This window comes from Mus musculus, chromosome 19 (genome assembly GCF_000001635.26).
Source record: "Mus musculus strain C57BL/6J chromosome 19, GRCm38.p6 C57BL/6J".
In the NCBI taxonomy this organism is placed as follows: Eukaryota; Metazoa; Chordata; class Mammalia; order Rodentia; family Muridae; genus Mus; species Mus musculus.
The window spans coordinates 5,297,543-5,313,948 of NC_000085.6; the positions used below are offsets into that span (position 1 = coordinate 5,297,543).

Here is a 16,406-nt window from a genome sequence, read left to right on the forward strand (position 1 = left end):
AACCTACCTGAAGATCCTTTCCTTGCCCAGAATAAAGGAGACAACATCCATGCCATCCCTAGAATCAACTGTGGTCTCATGGCATCTAATGTGGCTGTAGGGGGTGCCACTATTAGACACCCACCAGGAGCTCTTTCAATTAGAGCTGCTACAAGGAAACAGGTGCCCATTTCAGTGCTGAGAAGTGGCAGGACTCTTGACTCCTGTTGCCTCTTGACTCCAAGATGGAATAAAAGCAGAAACCAGAAATGAACTGGAGTTTCTGACTCCGAGTGCAAGGTGCCTTGGCAGAGACCCCAGATCAACAGCAGCTCTGGTCAGAACTGAGAACGCTGGAGTCCTGACCAGGCCTGGGTAAACTTCTAGGTTCTGCCTCAGGAGAGCTGGAGGGCAAACTGGAAGGGAAGGGGCCAGACAGGCGAGTAGAGGTGGGAAGTACGGGGGAAGAGAGAGAGGGAATATAGGAGACTCCTTGTGCACCTGAACCTCTAAGCCAACCACAAGAAGCGCCAGTGACCGACAGGACCCAGCCATGCCTCGGTTTTCGCTTCTGATGGACAATGGTGTTGAGCTCTTTCTACAAGATTGCAAGGGAAAGATACCTGTATCTAAAGATGCCAATACCAACAGGAGAACGCTCACCAGCAGCAGGCAAGCTACGCAGTCCCCCTCCTCTTGCTGCTTTTTCTTTTCCCCCTCCTCTGAGCCGCCAGGCCCCCGCCCCCGCCCCGCCCCCGGTGTGAGATGGGGGACGGGCGGCGGGTATAGCTGAGCTGAGCTGAGCTGAGCGGACAGACTCAGACGCTGCCACCTGATCCCATCCAGGCGCAGCAAAGCAAGCTATCGGCATTCTGCGTTCAGAGCCCCCGTTGCCCTAAGACCCGGCAGATTTCAGGACAAGGGGCACAGGGGGAGCGGAGGGTAGCCCTGACCCAAGTCGGAGACAGAGCCTGCCTGCGTGAGTACTGCAGTAGCCAGCCCGGGGCTGGAGGGAACAAGGGTGCACTGCAAAGAGGATGGGGGCCTGGGCAGTTGCAGAAGAGTATCTTCGGGGCCTTGTGCCAAGAGAGCTTGAGGGGGTGGCTCCGGACCCTCAGGAAGCTGGCAAGGGGTTGAATCTGGCCAATTGCTTATAGTGACCAGATCTCTGGATGAAATTGTGGGAATGTGGGGCGCGGTGGGGGTGGGAGTGGGTAGTAATGGAGAAAGGAGAATGAAGAGAATTAAGAGGCAGGGATGAAAGCGTGTAGGGGGTGGGATGACAGAGAGAGGAGACTCGGGAAACCTTGTGCAGGGAGCAGAAGGGATGGAAAGATATTCGATCTCCTAGGCTCTATTGTGCTTCCCACCCTCTCTGCCCTTTTCTGTTTGGGGACTTGCGTGACCTGAGATATGCCATGCCCCAAGACAGCTTAAGTCTCCACATCACTGAGAGGACAAGTCTCAGTGGTCAGGCCCGGGATCCACTCCTCCAAGAGCATCAGTATCAGTCCCGTAGCTCTGAGGGGAGAGTGAGAAAGATATCTTTTGGGATTAGGGTGGACATCTGGGTTAGCTTTCAAATCTCTGGCTGGCAATTCCATTTCTTCTTTGGTTCCCTGGAGAAAAGAAAGCAATTTACAAAACTGGGCAGCAGCCTGAGGTAGATTATTCTGACTAAAATTAGCACTGCTATTCTGATAAGGCTGGCACCCTGACCTGCTGGGTATGGTGAGGAGACCTCTTTCCAAAGAAAAGAATATGTGAAGCCTCTGTAGGCGGCACGCACACCAGCAGCGTGGGCACACCAGCAGCGTGGCCACCCATTTGCTTCAGCCTCAAGACCAGAGGGAAACTCAGCCCAGGGAACTCCTCCAGGCCCCCACTGCTAAGTCCTTCTATACAACAGGCATGGCCTGACCCAGGGAATGCAGGCCTACCTACTCTAGTAGCCAAATGTTACTCTCTATCTGGACCTGGGATGGTTTCTCTGGTTGGATGCCCACATATAGGACACAGAATTCTTGCTTTCAAATACCTGAATCTGTCATGAAGAAAAAAATCTGCCCTGTGCTCTGAAGAGTGACATAGCTACAACACAGAATAAGAAGCCAGGGCAAGAGCCGGGCAATGGTGGAGCATGCTTTTAATCCCAGCACTTGGGAGGTGGATTTCTGAGTTCAAGGCCAGCTTGGTCCTCAGAGTGAGTTCCAGGACAGCCAGGGCTATACAGAGAAACCTTGTCTCAAAAAAAAAAAAAAAAAAAAAAAAAAAAAAAAAGGAAAGGAAAGTGAAAAGAAAAAAGAAAAAGAAATAAGGGCAAGCTAAACCCAGGAATGGTCACAAAGTAGGGTGACTGGTCCTCACAGTCCCAGAATGGTCCCTGGAAGGAACTGTAGGCAAGAATGAACTAGGTTATATTGGGAGGGAATAAGCCAGAAGCCAAAATCCCTGGTGTTCCCAGCCTGGAAACTGGTACCTAGGGAATCCCCTTGCAGACCTTAGCAATCTTGTTGGCTCCCCAGTTCCAAGCCTTGGAGGCAATGGATAAAGCTGTTTGTAGAATAGATGGGATATCGAGACAGCAACCTCATTCTCTGAGGCTAGGAAAAGATCCACTGTAGCTCCCCTTACACTTGGCCTCCATGGCTGGGTCAGATTCCTCTAAGATACAGCGTAGTTTAAGCAAGTTTAAGAGGTAGAAAAAGACTTGTCCTCTAATTGTCTCTTGGAAAACCATCTGGTCACCAAGTTCTCCAAACAGGACTTGTGATAGAAACTTTGTGTCCTAAAAGGGCCAAGCCCTTGACTTCCTCCTGCTGGAGACCAATGTTCTATCTCAGAAATCCCCAAATTGGAAAGGACCTAGGCTGCCTCCCTGTGCCCTTGATTGCCTTCGGAGGCCAGGCCCTTTGCTCTCTGTGTTCCAAAATGATTATGTCTCACTGGCTGGTGGAAGAAACCAGATGTGACCTGGAGATAAGGGGAGTTGTAAACAAGACATCTTTCCACCTAAACAGGTTTAGATGTAATCTGGTATTAATAGGGAAGGGGGCACAAAAAAAGAGAAACTGGAAGCCACGCCTAGAGCCACAGAGTTACCTCACCCCTCCTGGGACCAGGTGTCCTGGTTCCTTACCCGTGCATATTCTCCTAAGGTTGCAAACCCTCCTCCCTTCAGAGGTAACAGTGTGAAGGCTAATGCTGAGTCTGAACCTGTACATACGCCCTAAGACAGACCCACCCTAGCCCGGGGGCAGGCACGGCTGCTGAAGCTAACTTTTCACCTGAACTGCCAACACATTCTTGCAAAGAAAGCAAGCCTGGCTCTTGCCTCTCTCTCCCTCCTCTTACCTAGAAGGCTCATCTCCTGCTGGGAATTCTCAGCAGAGCAATTTGTAGCCACTCTGCCCATCGCTCCTAGGCTAGTCTTGGCCAAGCACCTACACAGTCAGCTGATGAGCCACCTGCTTTTTACATGGGGATGGGATTCAGACAAGGATCCAGGGTTTCAAGTACTTCTTTCCCTGGTAGATTTAGTCCCAGGTCCTTAAGGCAGTGGAGACACAAGCTGGAGGGCTCGGTGCTCAGAAGTATGCAAAATTACCAGACCAGGCAGGGGTGGAAAGATAAAGTTTTCCGAAATTATTTTACATCTGTGAGTACGTGTTTTGCCTACGTGTATATCTGTGCATTGTGTGCATACCTTGTACCTCTGGCAGAGGCCGATCATCTGGAACTGGAGTTACAGAAAGTTGCAAGCCATCATGTGGGTGCTAAGAATCAAACCTGGATTCTCTGAAAGAACGACTTAAGATTCTCTTAAGTACTGAGCCATCTCTAGCTTGAAAAATCAGTTTTGAATGGGAACAGCTCATATAAAGTCTAAGAACAAGGACTTTGGAGACAGAAGAGTAGATTTGGCCAGATGTGGAGGCACACACCTTTTTTTTTTAATTGTTGTTGTTTTTAAATATTTATTTATTTATTATTATTTATACAAGTACACTGTAGCTGTCTTCAGACACACACCAGAAGAGTGCATCCGACCTCATTACAGACAGTTGTGAGACACGGTGTGGTTGCTGGGATTTGAACTCAGGACCTTTGGAGACCAGTCAGTGTCATCTCTCTGGTCTGGGGCGCACACCTTTAATCATAGCGTGTAGGAAGCAGAAGCAGGTGACCTCTGAGTGTGAGGTCAGCCTGGACCACGTAGCAAGTTTCAGGCCAGTCAGGCCAGTCTCACAAAAAATAGTGAGACTAATTGTTTTTTTAAGTAAGTAGATCTGAGTCAGCAGTCTGCTATCGCTGGCTGCGTGTCTATGAATAAATGACCGTTACCCTCAGCACCTCATTGCCATCCACTGCTTAGTGGGAAATGCTTGTGGTGTCCAACGTTAGTAATAATATATTAGGCCCACAGCACTAACTGGAGGCTGAAGGAGGTGAGGGCTTGGCTGTTTCTGAGGAGTTTACTCTCAGGGGACTCAGGACCACCCGTTGGCTCAAAGAGTCAGATAACAAGTCCTGGAAGAGAGAAAATCTTGGACTGGGACTTCTTGTGTCCTGAGCCACATGCTAGTGCTGAGGGAAGACTACTGTAGAGCTAGATTCAAATGGCTGTGAGACAAAGACAAGTTAGATACAGTCAGAGAGTTAAACACACAGGGCTCAAGAAACAGAATGGCTATAGTCTGAGTGCTGGACACATCCCAGACCTGTAATTCCACCCAAGACTAAGTTCTCCGGAAAGAGAGGAGATAGGGTCTTGGGGATAGGAGGTGGAATTCGATCTGCTCTGGCATCTCGGTTCACCCCACTCATTGAATCTTTCTTTTGCAGCAGTCCTGTTAAGCCTGGAGTCTTTTTCCTCTGGCCACTGCAAACCTGTCTGTTTCCTTGTTCTGGCAGGTTTTTCAGGAACACTGGCCCTGCTACCAGAGCCACAGGAACCCCCATGAGTGCTGGTGAAGGAAGCCCGGGATAATGAGGCCCTGGCTGGTCCAGGAGTGAACCCTCACCATGCCACCTATCCTCCAGCGCTTGCAGCAATCCACCAAGATGATGAGCCACAGGAAAATTCTGCTGTTGGTGCTAGGGTGCAGCACCGTAAGCCTCCTCATCCACCAGGGGTCGCAGCTCAGTTGGTAAGTGGTGGCCCTTAGTGAGGGGGGATGGCCCCACAGGAAGTACTGCAGGCCAAAGAAACCAAAAGGCTTCTTTGGGCTTCCCTCCTTTCCTGTAATCCACAAGTACTTTCCATTCTCTAGAGCAGTGGTTCTCAGCTGAGTCCCTTTAATACAGTTCCCCAGCCATAAAATTTTCATTGCTACTTTGTAACTATTTAGCTATTGTTATAAATCCTAATGTAAGCCGGGCATGGTGGGGCACGCCCTTAATCCCAGCACTTGGGAGGCAGAGGCAGGCGGATTTCTGAGTTCGAGGCCTGCCTGATCTACAAAGTGAGTTTCGGGACAGCCAGGGCTACAGAGAAACCCTGTCTTGAAAAACAAAACAAAACAAAATCCTAAAGTAAATATGTGTTTCCCAAAGGGTTAAGACCCACTAGTTGAGAACTGCTGCTTTAGAGCCAATAAACAAGGACAGGACTCCATGGGCAAGACTGAGTAAATTGCTCAATCACAGAATAAGTCAGTTAGTCAAGATCTGTATCTAGCCTTAGTCTTTCCTACAGCATCACCCTGGGTTGCTTTTGTTCTTTGGAGACAGGGTCTCATTTTGTAGCCCCTACTCCACCCCCTTTTCTTTTCTTTTCATGGTTTTTCTGCTTCCTGAGTGCCGAGATTAAAGGCCTGCACCACTTATATTCTGCTTCACCTCTGCCACTGGTTACCACCACTGGTACCCAACTTTGTAGCCTCTTTTAAAGCTCTCCTTTGCAACAAAAGGCTCCTCCTGAAACAATTTAGACCAGGCTGCTTCAAACAGTGTTGAGTTTAAAATTTTTAACAAGATTTATTTTATAGATGAGTACACTGTAGCTGTCTTCAGACACACCAGAAAAGGGCATCAGATCCCATTACACATGTTTGTGAGCCACCATGTGGTCGTTGGGAATTAATCTTAGGATGTTTGGAAGGGCAGTCAGTGCTCTTAACCACTGAGCCATCTCTCCAGCCCCAGTGCTGAGTTTAAAGGACTGCAATGCTACACCTACCTGTCCTGAGCTCCTGATCTCCCACTTCTGAGTGCTGGGACCACAGGTGTGCAGCACCACACCCACACACCAAGTTTTTGAAATGCTAGAAAGCAAACCTATTGCCTCAAGAGTGCTAGGCAAGCATTTTACCAACTGAGCTAAGTCCTAAGCCCCACAAACAACTTACTAGTCCACTACTTGGGATACAGTCCTTCATTTCTGAGCTCATGTCCTCAGGTGTGACCCTCTGGTCATGCTGATATAGGACACCATGCAATGAGAATTAGCCTCTGTTCCTGATTCCCTGTGGGAACCCACCAAATCCCTGCACCTTTCAAGGTGTCAAGTTCCCCATATATTTCACATACTCTTCAGAGTGATTTGCTAGTTTTATAAATGATGCCTGTATAGGCATTATCCTGAGCCCAAACCAGCTACACACAGGAAATCCTTGTGGGGCTCTCAAGCTGCTTAGAGCTGTCCTTATCACTTAAAATGCTTAGGACAGAAGACTCAGGTGTGATTCAAAGACTGTCCAGATCTGATAGCTGACCGGTAATCCCAAACATCCTTGTTTCAGGATCTAGGAACAGAGGTGAAGGTGGCATAAGGGCTATGCTTGTTTAGAACAATACCTAGCACAAAGCAAAAGCTCCAGAAATGCACACATACACGAATGAGTGCATCTCCAAAGACCTTAATAGAAACATGTAACAAGAACAATAAATATGTTGCTGCAAGTCTGTTACCCCACTCCCTCCAAAAGAGTGCTGAACTAGTTAAAGAGCAGAAATGAGGAAAAAGACACAGTCAAGATTGGTGACTGAGTTGGCCCCAGTCTTCTCAGGTCCTCAATTTCTAAACATTTAAAGTAAGATTCCCACAAGGGTCTCAAAGGGTCATTGTCCTTTACACTATTTCTGCATTTAAAAATAACCCTAGGACAGGCAGTGGTGGCGCACACCTCTAATCCCAGCATCTGGGAGGCAGAGGCAGGCAGATTTCTGTGCGTTTGAAGCCAGCCTGGTCCACAGATCGAGCTCCAGGACATCCAGGCCTACAAACAGAAACTCTGTCTTAAAAAGAAAAAAAAAATGCTTTAGATAGAGCCAGGCATGGTGATGCACTTTTAATCCCAGCACTCGGGAGGCAGAGGCAGGCGGATTTCTGAATTCGAGGCCAGCCTGGTCTACAGAGTGAGTTCCAGGACAGCCAGGGCTATACAGAGAAACCCTGTCTCGAAAAACCAAAAAAAAAAAAAAAAAAAAAAAAGTCAAGGCCAGCCTGGTCTACATAGGAGATTCTAAGACAGCCAGGGCTAAATAGTGAGACACTGCCTAAAAAAAATTACCTTAAAACTTAGCAGCAGAGAAAGCAGGTGTCCTGATGCAGAAGGCTGAGACAGGAAAATCACAGGTTCAGACCCAGACTGACTCTGCTTTAAAAAAAAAAAAGTGTTGGCTGCAGGTCATAGGACTTTTGAAGCCAGCCTGGACTGGAGCTCGAGCCACAGAGCCCAAGGAAGAGCCAGGTGTGATGACTCACAATTTAACCCCAGAACTCTTTTTCCTTTTCTAAGACAAAGTATCTCTTATGTAGCCCCGGCTGTTCTGGAACTGCTATGCATATACACTATATACTATGCATACCAGGCTGGCCTCAAACGTGAGGTCCTCCTGCCTGTTTCTAGAGTGCTGGGATGAGATCTTCCTGCCTCTGTTTCTAGAGTGCTGGGATTAAAACGTGAGCCTCCACCTCTTAGCTAAGCCCAGAACTCTTTTTTTTTTTTAAATCTATACTGTGTTTTTATTTTATGTTCAGTAGTGTTGTCCCTACATATATGTCTGTGAGTCTGTCAGGAGACCTGGGCTGGAGTTACAGACAGGTGTGAGCTGCCATGTGGGTGCTGAAGATGGAAGCTGGATCCTCTGGAAGAGCAGTCAGTGCTCCCAACCACTGAGCCAACTCACCAGCTCTCAATCCCAGAACTCTTCAGGAGAAATGGGAGGCGGAGACTGGAGGATCAGCCAGAAGGGCACAGTCCAACAGAAACAGGAGAGTCTTAGCCTCAACGAGGTAGAAAGAAAGAACCAATTCTAAAATGGTATCCTCTGATGTCCGCCTGCTCGCCTTGGCATATGTGCACCTGCTGCACATACACACATTAAATAAATAAAGAGTAAAGAACTTAGCTGCTGAAAACAACAAACATTTATTCTCTTTCCATTTCTATAAATCATGAATCCAAATGCGGCCGAGAACTCGTGACTCCAGGTCTCTTGCAGGTTTTCAGTCAAGGTGTCTGCCAGACACACAGTCTTTTCTGAAGGACTGACTAAAAGCAATCTGAGAAAGTTCAGGTAGTTCCGCACTCTCCAGCTCTTCAAGCAGGCTGACAGTACTCGGTGCTCAGTTTCTTTGGGACCGCCTCCTTCTAATGCACATTATCCTGGAGAGAGAAACCAGTGGCCTTTCCCCACTATAAAATCAGAGACCATTCCGCATCATTTCTACCTTACTCTGTAGCATAGAGTGCATCAGTCAGTCTAGTCCCGCTCAGTGGGAAGAGACTATGTGAGGGTGTACCTGCTACTAGGAGTCATCTCCCCACCTCGCAACCCCTTTTAAACGGGATTTCATTGTGTGGTTCTGGCTAGCCTGGAACTCATTCTGGAGACCAGGCTGATCTCGAACTCACCTTGATCCACGTAGCTCTGCCTCCCACGCCATACACAACCCCAGCCCCTTATGTGTCTGTGTATGGGTGGTATTACATGCAGTGTCATCTGAGGCCAGAAGAGGGCATTGGATCCTCTGTGATTGGTGTTACAGACAACTGTGGCCACATAGGGCCTGGGGAGATGAACCTGGGTCCTCTAGAAGGGCAGCCAGTGTTCTTCACAAATAGGCAGTCTTTCCTGCCCCTGTAGAACCCATCTTAAAGGCTACCTGGCACCTGGTCTCTCCAATCATGAGAGGAAAGATCAGGCCGACTCACTTCCTTGCCTTTACGCCTCTCACACACCCTGGGCTTTGCAGGTACCCCAAGTTGTTCCCTCTGAGCTGCCCGCCTCTGCGAGAATCGCCACCTCGGGCCAAGCACATGGCCGTGGCCTTCCTGAAGACTCACAAGACAGCAGGTACTACGGTGCAGAACATCCTGTTCCGCTTCGCAGAACGCCACAACCTCACGGTGGCCCTGCCTCACCCTAGCTGCGAGCACCAGTTCTGTTACCCGCGAAACTTCTCGGCCCACTTCGTGCACCCAGCTACGAGGCCCCCGCACATGCTGGCCAGCCATCTGCGCTTCGACCGTGCAGAACTCGAGCGCCTCATGCCTCCAGACACGATCTATGTCACCATCCTGCGCGAACCCGCGGCCATGTTCGAGTCGCTTTTCAGCTACTACAACCAGTACTGCCCGGCCTTCAGGCGCGTGCCCAATGCGTCGCTCGAGACTTTCCTGCGCGCACCCGAGGCCTACTACCGTCCAGGCGAGCACTTCGCCATGTTTGCTCACAACACGCTGGCCTACGACCTTGGAGGCGACAATGAGCGCAGCCCTCGTGACGACGCAGCCTACCTGGCGGGCCTCATCCGCCAGGTGGAGGAGGTCTTCTCGCTCGTCATGATCGCGGAGTACTTCGACGAGTCCCTCGTGCTGCTGCGGCGTCTACTGGCCTGGGACCTGGACGACGTGCTCTACGCCAAGCTCAACGCGCGCGCTGCCTCGTCGCGCCTGGCCACCATCCCCGAGGCGCTGGCGCGGGCCGCGCGCACCTGGAACGCGCTCGATGCGGGCCTCTACGACCATTTCAACGCCACCTTCTGGCGTCGCGTGGCGCGCGCGGGCCGCGCATGCGTGGAGCGCGAAGCGCGCGAGCTGCGCGAGGCCCGCCAGCGTCTGCTGCGTCGTTGCTTTGGCGACGAGCCGGTGCTGCGACCCGCTGCCCAGATTCGTACAAAGCAGCTGCAGCCGTGGCAGCCTAGCCGCAAAGTGGACATCATGGGCTATGATCTGCCTAGCGGCGGCGCTGGCCCTACTACGGAGGCTTGCCTCAAGCTTGCTATGCCCGAGGTGCAGTACTCAAACTATCTGTTGAGGAAGCAAAAACGCCGCGGTGGTGTGCGGTCCAGGCCAGAATCTGTCCTGGATAATCCTCCCCCTCGGCCCATAAGAGCACTGCCCCGTATCCCCCAGGGTACCTGAGATCCGCCTGCCTCCAGGAACTCAGGTCTTGCTCCATTAGGGCCCTTTTATTCCCCACGGCCTTGAGCCCTGTGTCCAAATGGAGGTGCGTCTGCATCTGAGCCTGCCATCCTAGTGTCGCCCGTTCGAACCCCACTTTCTGGGATGGCATTGATGGGCCACCCACTCCTTCCCAACTTGTTGGTGACTTTGAGAAGAATCCAAGGGCGTTCTAGTACTGCCCACCCTGCCTTTTTCTGGGGACTGAGCACCCCACCTGTCATTTGGGGGTGTTGAGCCCACACTTGTGTTTAGTGGATGACCACAAGCCCCAGAGAGGGACTAAGTCCTGGGAAAATGCTGTACTTCCAGTCAGCACCTGGGCTTTTGTTCTTCCCAGGGCTGCCTAAGTCCCCTATTGTCTTCCAGGTTCTACCTTCCCTACACACACCTAAGCTGCTCCCAGACACACAGAACCAAGAATTCTTCGGTTGGGCTTTTTGTTGTTTGACTACTACTACTACTTCTTCTTCTTCTTCTTCTTCTTCTTCTTCTTCTTCTTCTTCTTCTTCTTCTTCCTCTCCTCCTCCTCCTCCTCCTCCTCCTCCTTCTCTCCTCCTCCTCCCCCTCTCCCTTCCCCTCCCCTCCCTCTTTTTCCTCTTTCCTTTTTTTTTTTTTTTTTTTTTTTGAGACAGGGTTTCTCTGTGTAGCCCTGGCTGTCCTGGAACTCACTCTGTAGACCAGGCTGGTCTAGAACTCAGAAATCCGCCTGCCTCTGCCTCCCAAGTGCTGGGATTAAAGGCATGCACCACCACTGCCCGGCCTCTTTCCTCTTTATTCTTTTTTAATAAAACAACTCTAAATTATGCAGGGTGTATGTCAATTATTGAAAGCCAGAGTCCCCAGGTTTGAGGATGAGGCAAATCTTAGTGAGATACCGTGGCTGGACCCACCCAGACTTGACCGAGTTTTCTGCTGCCTCTTCCAAAGGCCCACACCTTCCTCAATCCTTCCACCTGGCATAGCCACACAACCCATAGCATTTTGAGCTCCATCCATTTGCCAAAATTTATCTTTGTATTCAGTTCAACCATATTTCCCATCAAATGGAATGCATATGAACAAGGGAAGCAAGTCTAGAAACCATGAACAACTACAATATGGCTTTGGCAGGCTGGAAACAGGGTCATTTTCAGGTAAAGGGGTTCATAACTCCAGTTTTACCCCACACCCCTGTGAGGCCTGGACTTCACCACTGGGCATTTCCCCCCCCCCACAAGAAGATAAGACTTGGATAATAACCCGCCCCTACCCCCCCACAAGAAGATAAGACTTGGATAATAACCCGCCCCTCCCCCCCCACAAGAAGATGAGACTTGGATAATAACCCGCCCTCCCCCGTTTCCTTAGCACAGCTACATACGCTGGACTTGTCTTCTTTCTTTTTATTTATTTATTAATTATATGTAAGTGCACTGTAGCTGTCTTCAGACACTCCAGAAGAGGGCGTCAGATCTCATTACGAATGGTTGTGAGCCATCATGTGGTTGTTGGGATTTGAACTCAGGACCTTTGGAAGAGCAGGCGGCACTCTTAACCGCTGAGCCATCTCAGCAGCCCCCTGGACTTGTTTTTAATACATGGCTTCTCTGTGCAGCTCTAGCTGTTCTGGAACTCACTCACTCTGTAGACCTGAATGGCCTTGGACTCAGAGATTTGCCTGCCTCTGTCTCCTGTGTGCTGGGATTAAAGGTGCACACCACCACTGCCCTGAGAAACTCTTAACTTTTAAATAAAATCTCCCTTTTTTATTGGATATTTATTTACATTTCAAATGTTTATCCCCTTTCCCAATTCTCCCCCCCCAAACTCCTACCCCCCTCCTCCTTCTATGAGGGTGTGCCCCCACCCACCCACCCACTCCTGCCTCCCTGCCCTCAAATTCCGCTACACTGGGTCATCCAGCCTTCACGGGTCCAAGGGCCTCTCCCCCCATTGATGCCCAACAAGGCCATCCTCTGCTACATATACGGCTGTAGCCATGGGTCCCTCCATGTGTCCTCCTTACATGGTGGTTTAGACCCTGGGACTTCTGGTTGGTTGATACTGTTGTTCTTCCTGTGGGGTTGCAAACTCTTCAGCTCCTTCAATCCATTCTCTAAATAAAATCTCCCTTAAAGAATAGCAGAGAGAGCGAGGCATGGTAGTTCACGTCCCAGCACTCGGGAGGCAGAAGCAGGTGGACCAAGGCCCAAAACAACCAAACAAAAACCAGCAGAGAGGCAAGGCATGGCAGACAAAGCCTTATCCCAGCACTCGGGAGGCAGAGGCAGAGGCAGATTCGTGTTTGAATTTGAAGACAGCCTGGTCTACATAGTTCCAGGCTAGTCAGAGCTATCAATTGAGAGCTACCTTGACATATTTAGTCAAGTATGTCAATAAAACTATAGCTAACATGGTCTGCTAGGTTCCAGCTATTATTGTAGAGCTTTGCTTGAACTAGTTTGTTAGATAAGCATTCTTTTCCTCATGATGGAACTATACCTTAGGTTAAATGATGATCCAGTCATATAGCTAGAAAATACCATCAAGATTTGAACCCAGACCCTGCAGTTTCAGTATCTGCTCCCATGTGCTGTGTCTAGTGCTATTCAAAGAGAGAAGGTCACATGCCACAGGCAGACCTTCTCCCAAAAGAATGTAAAGTAAGACGCTGCTATCAGCTCTTAGGTTATTTTTCAGTGAGACAATGGTTGGCTTGTTTGGGCAAGGAAGATTGTAGCGGCTGGCTGGCAAGCTTTATGAAACTCCATCTTATTATTCTGTTTACTCTTAGTATAACAAAATATCTGTGAGTCCACAGCTTATGAAGGGAGAAATCTCTTTTGGCTCAGAGTTCTGGAGGCTCAGAGCATGGCACCAGTCTCTGCTTAGCTGGTGAGGGCCTCATGGCAGAAGGACAAGTAGGTGCACATGAAAGAGAAAGAAACAAAATAGCATGGCACACTCTCACAGAAATTAATCCAGTCCCCAAGAACAAGAACACACACCCAACCCTGTTACTTCTCACAGGCCCTTCCTGCCTCCAATCAACTCACTTAGAGGCCAAATTTCAACACAAGGTTTAGAGGGGACAAAAAGGATAAAAACCTCAGCACTGTCTGAATTTGAATGGGGCGATTTGTGTAGCACCCGCTTTGTACCAGTAGAGCTCAGAAAGAAGCAATAATTAGTGCCATGCAAAGCTGTAATTAGGTTTCTGCTGCTAAGCAGCAATAAAGAATTGTACTAGACTTGAGGCCATCTATCTAAAGACAGGTGTCCTCCAGCTCCCAGGCCCTGAAAGTGCCATTTTACCACCTCTCTTGGTCCTATACTTGCAAGGAATATCCTTCCTCCTGCCCTTGGTTGGTGTAGAAAACTCAGACATGCTTTGTATCTGCCTTGATGGGCCTCTCCTGTGCTCCTTGGCCCTTGGACATGGCCTCTTTTATATGGTTCAAATCCAGTATAAGAACAATGCTGGATTCAAAACTACCTGTGTCAAGAAGCAGGCCACATATTAGGCAGCAAACAAAATGCATCTATAAGGAACCTTGTTACAAGGCACTGGAGACCTAAGGGATTGAGCCTGTCTACTGGGTATAGCTGACACTGGAGCTACTTGGATCAAGGGTCCTAGAGTCCCTTCCTCAAGTGCACCCTCTTAAACCCGCCCTTCCCTTCCCTCAAACCTTAGCTTTCACCTCTCTCCAAAGCTTTTTGTAAAACCTTAATTGGCTTTGACTATAGAATGAAATTTAAAGGTTGCAGTTTTTTCTAACCTGGCTAGTGTCCAAGTAATTGAGATGGAGACTTATAGATTATTCAACAAGCATTAAGCACAATAATTGGGAGATATTCCCAACCCTTTATGTTATCTAGTAACTTTCCAGCCACAGGCCCAAGTTACTGCATTCAGTCTCTCCTTGGCTCACTCTGCTGTGGCTCTCTGTCCTCCTGGCAGACTCCTCCTCATGCCCAGACTTATGGCCAACATCTTTTTTTGTTTTTTCGAGACAGGGTCTCTCTGTATAGCCCTGCTGTCCTGAAACTCACTTTGTAGACCAGGCTGGCCTCGAACTCAGAAATTCACCTGCCTCTGCCTCCCAGGTGCTGGGATTAAAGGCGTGCGCCACCACTGCCCGGTGGCAGACATCTTTTTTGTCTTCCATCTTACAGCCCTTCTCTTGGATCTTTACCTGCTTCTTCTCATGACAAATCCTTCTCCTGGCTCTTCTCACTCACACCCCTGGCCAGAACCAAAAGTTCTATCTTCCTGTCTCCTCTGCCCAGTCATTGGCTGTAGAACTTTTTATTAAACAGTCAGAGATTATTGAGAAACATTCTTTATATCACACTGATACAGGGGACTCTTCAATATTCATGAAAATGCCCACATCTGGGTTGCACAGAAATCAGCACCTGAATACACGGAGCACAAGACCTCGGCATTGCTCTAGACCTGTACCCAGTGCTTCTCTTTGATCTTCTAATCGGTGATTAAAACAAACAAACAAAAAAACTCCTCCTCCCCTCAAGCTCTCTTCTGGGGCAGTCAAGGCTTTAGGTATCATCAATCCAGCCCCCAAAGACATAGCACGTTCTAGGTATGATCCAACAGTGCCCTACGTCGTCTTCTTTTTAACTCCTCCCCTATTCTCATGGAGCACTGTATCAGCCCCAGGGATTACTGGAGTGGCTCCACATCTCGGTGGGCAGTGCACCTAGAATTCTAACTGTGGTTCATGTAGTCCCAATTATAATTAGAAATGGCAGGGAGAGCGCCCTGGAGACCTAAGAGAAGAACCCCATATCCACTTCACCCTGTTCTCTCTCCAATATGCAACAGCTACTCAGAAATCACTCCCACTTTGATATTAGCATAATAGGGTTCCTGGGACAAACTGATATTATTATCCTAACTAAAGTTGGATTTCTGCCCCTACCTCTGTTACCTGCTTGGCTTTAAAAAGGCCCATCACTGAGACCTGCTCAGTATTTACTGGTGGAGGGAAGAGGGGAGCCATGGCAATAATGTACTACCCCCCCCAGGAATGAACTCCCCACTCTTTGATTCAGACAGTTGCCCCATCACTCCCCAAATATAAGAAACTACATGTAATTTATTTAGTCCTCAAGGAAGTCAATGGGCCCTTTTTTCTTTTCTTGGACAGTATATATGCTGTGAATTTGCTTCCCTGGTTATCAAGCTTCTTTGTCAAACTAGCTGAGAATCCACTATCCCCTTTTCTCATCCACATCTCCATCCTCTTACAGGAAAGGGCGTCACCCCTCTACAGCCAGCAGGTCAAATCTCACAGATCCCTACAAGGTCTAATATCTGAGCCCTCACTGAGCAAACTGCCTCTATAGGAACATTCACAGCCTCTGCTGAGCAAGCAGATCGATTTCATTCACACACGCGCGTGCATGCACGCACACACATACACACACAAAAGGGTTTCATGCCTACTTCCCCTGCGTCCCTATTGCGCAACCTCAGAGGATAATATGAGCATGCTCCTCTTGTGTGCCCTTATTACCACCCCAGCTTCACAAACTATGGTCATTAACCTCCAAAATTTTCAAATCCAGTGCCTCTTGAAAATTGATGACACCCACATTTCCCAATTCAGACACCAAAAATATATCTTTGTCACTATAGACATATAAACACATTTCATATGGGCTACAGCCCAAATGGGGGAAAGCTCAGAAAGATTAATTCACACGTGCACTCCACTTTTGCCATCATGGGCATTCCTAAGCAGATTAAACACGGACAATGACCCTGCCTTTACCAGCTCCCAATTTAAGCCTTCAGCTCACAGTGGAAGATTGCCCATCTCAAGGTGATTTCTTACAGTCCCCAGAGCCAAGGAATTATAAAAACACATGAAACTCTAAAAGCTCAACTTGAAAACAAAAACAATCACCTACCCTCCTAATAATGTTCACTTAGCGATGGCCCTAGCCATTCTAAATATATTTGATATTTACAAAAGCTCTAAACAGCCTCCACCACACACACCA

General features: G+C 48.8%; 1 protein-coding gene and 1 long non-coding RNA gene across 2 annotated transcripts; one reads left to right on the top strand and one right to left on the bottom strand.

Annotated features, from left to right (window-relative positions):
- Positions 1–788: 788 nt before the first annotated feature.
- Positions 789–11,197, top strand: Gal3st3 (galactose-3-O-sulfotransferase 3). The gene is made up of 3 exons (NM_001024717.2): positions 789–958; positions 4,894–5,129; positions 9,182–11,197. The coding sequence occupies exons 2-3, from the start codon at positions 5,005–5,007 to the stop codon at positions 10,350–10,352; spliced, it is 1,296 nt and encodes a 431-aa protein (NP_001019888.1). The 5' UTR covers positions 789–958; positions 4,894–5,004; the 3' UTR covers positions 10,353–11,197.
- Gm42064 (predicted gene, 42064) lies at positions 8,336–9,561 on the bottom strand. Its single transcript, NR_166897.1, has 2 exons — positions 9,378–9,561; positions 8,336–8,591 (listed from the first exon to the last, which is right to left on the bottom strand). It is a non-coding gene; the product is annotated as a predicted gene, 42064 (long non-coding RNA).
- Positions 11,198–16,406: the final 5,209 nt, after the last annotated feature.

Bases quoted from the DNA above. Each gene is read 5' to 3' on its own strand.
- Gal3st3 (NM_001024717.2), top strand. From the start codon at position 5,005: ATGCCACCTATCCTCCAGCGCTTGCAGCAATCCACCAAGATGATGAGC. The intron at 5,130-9,181 runs GTAAGTGGTGGC...TGGGCTTTGCAG, and splicing joins CAGGGGTCGCAGCTCAGTTG to GTACCCCAAGTTGTTCCCTC.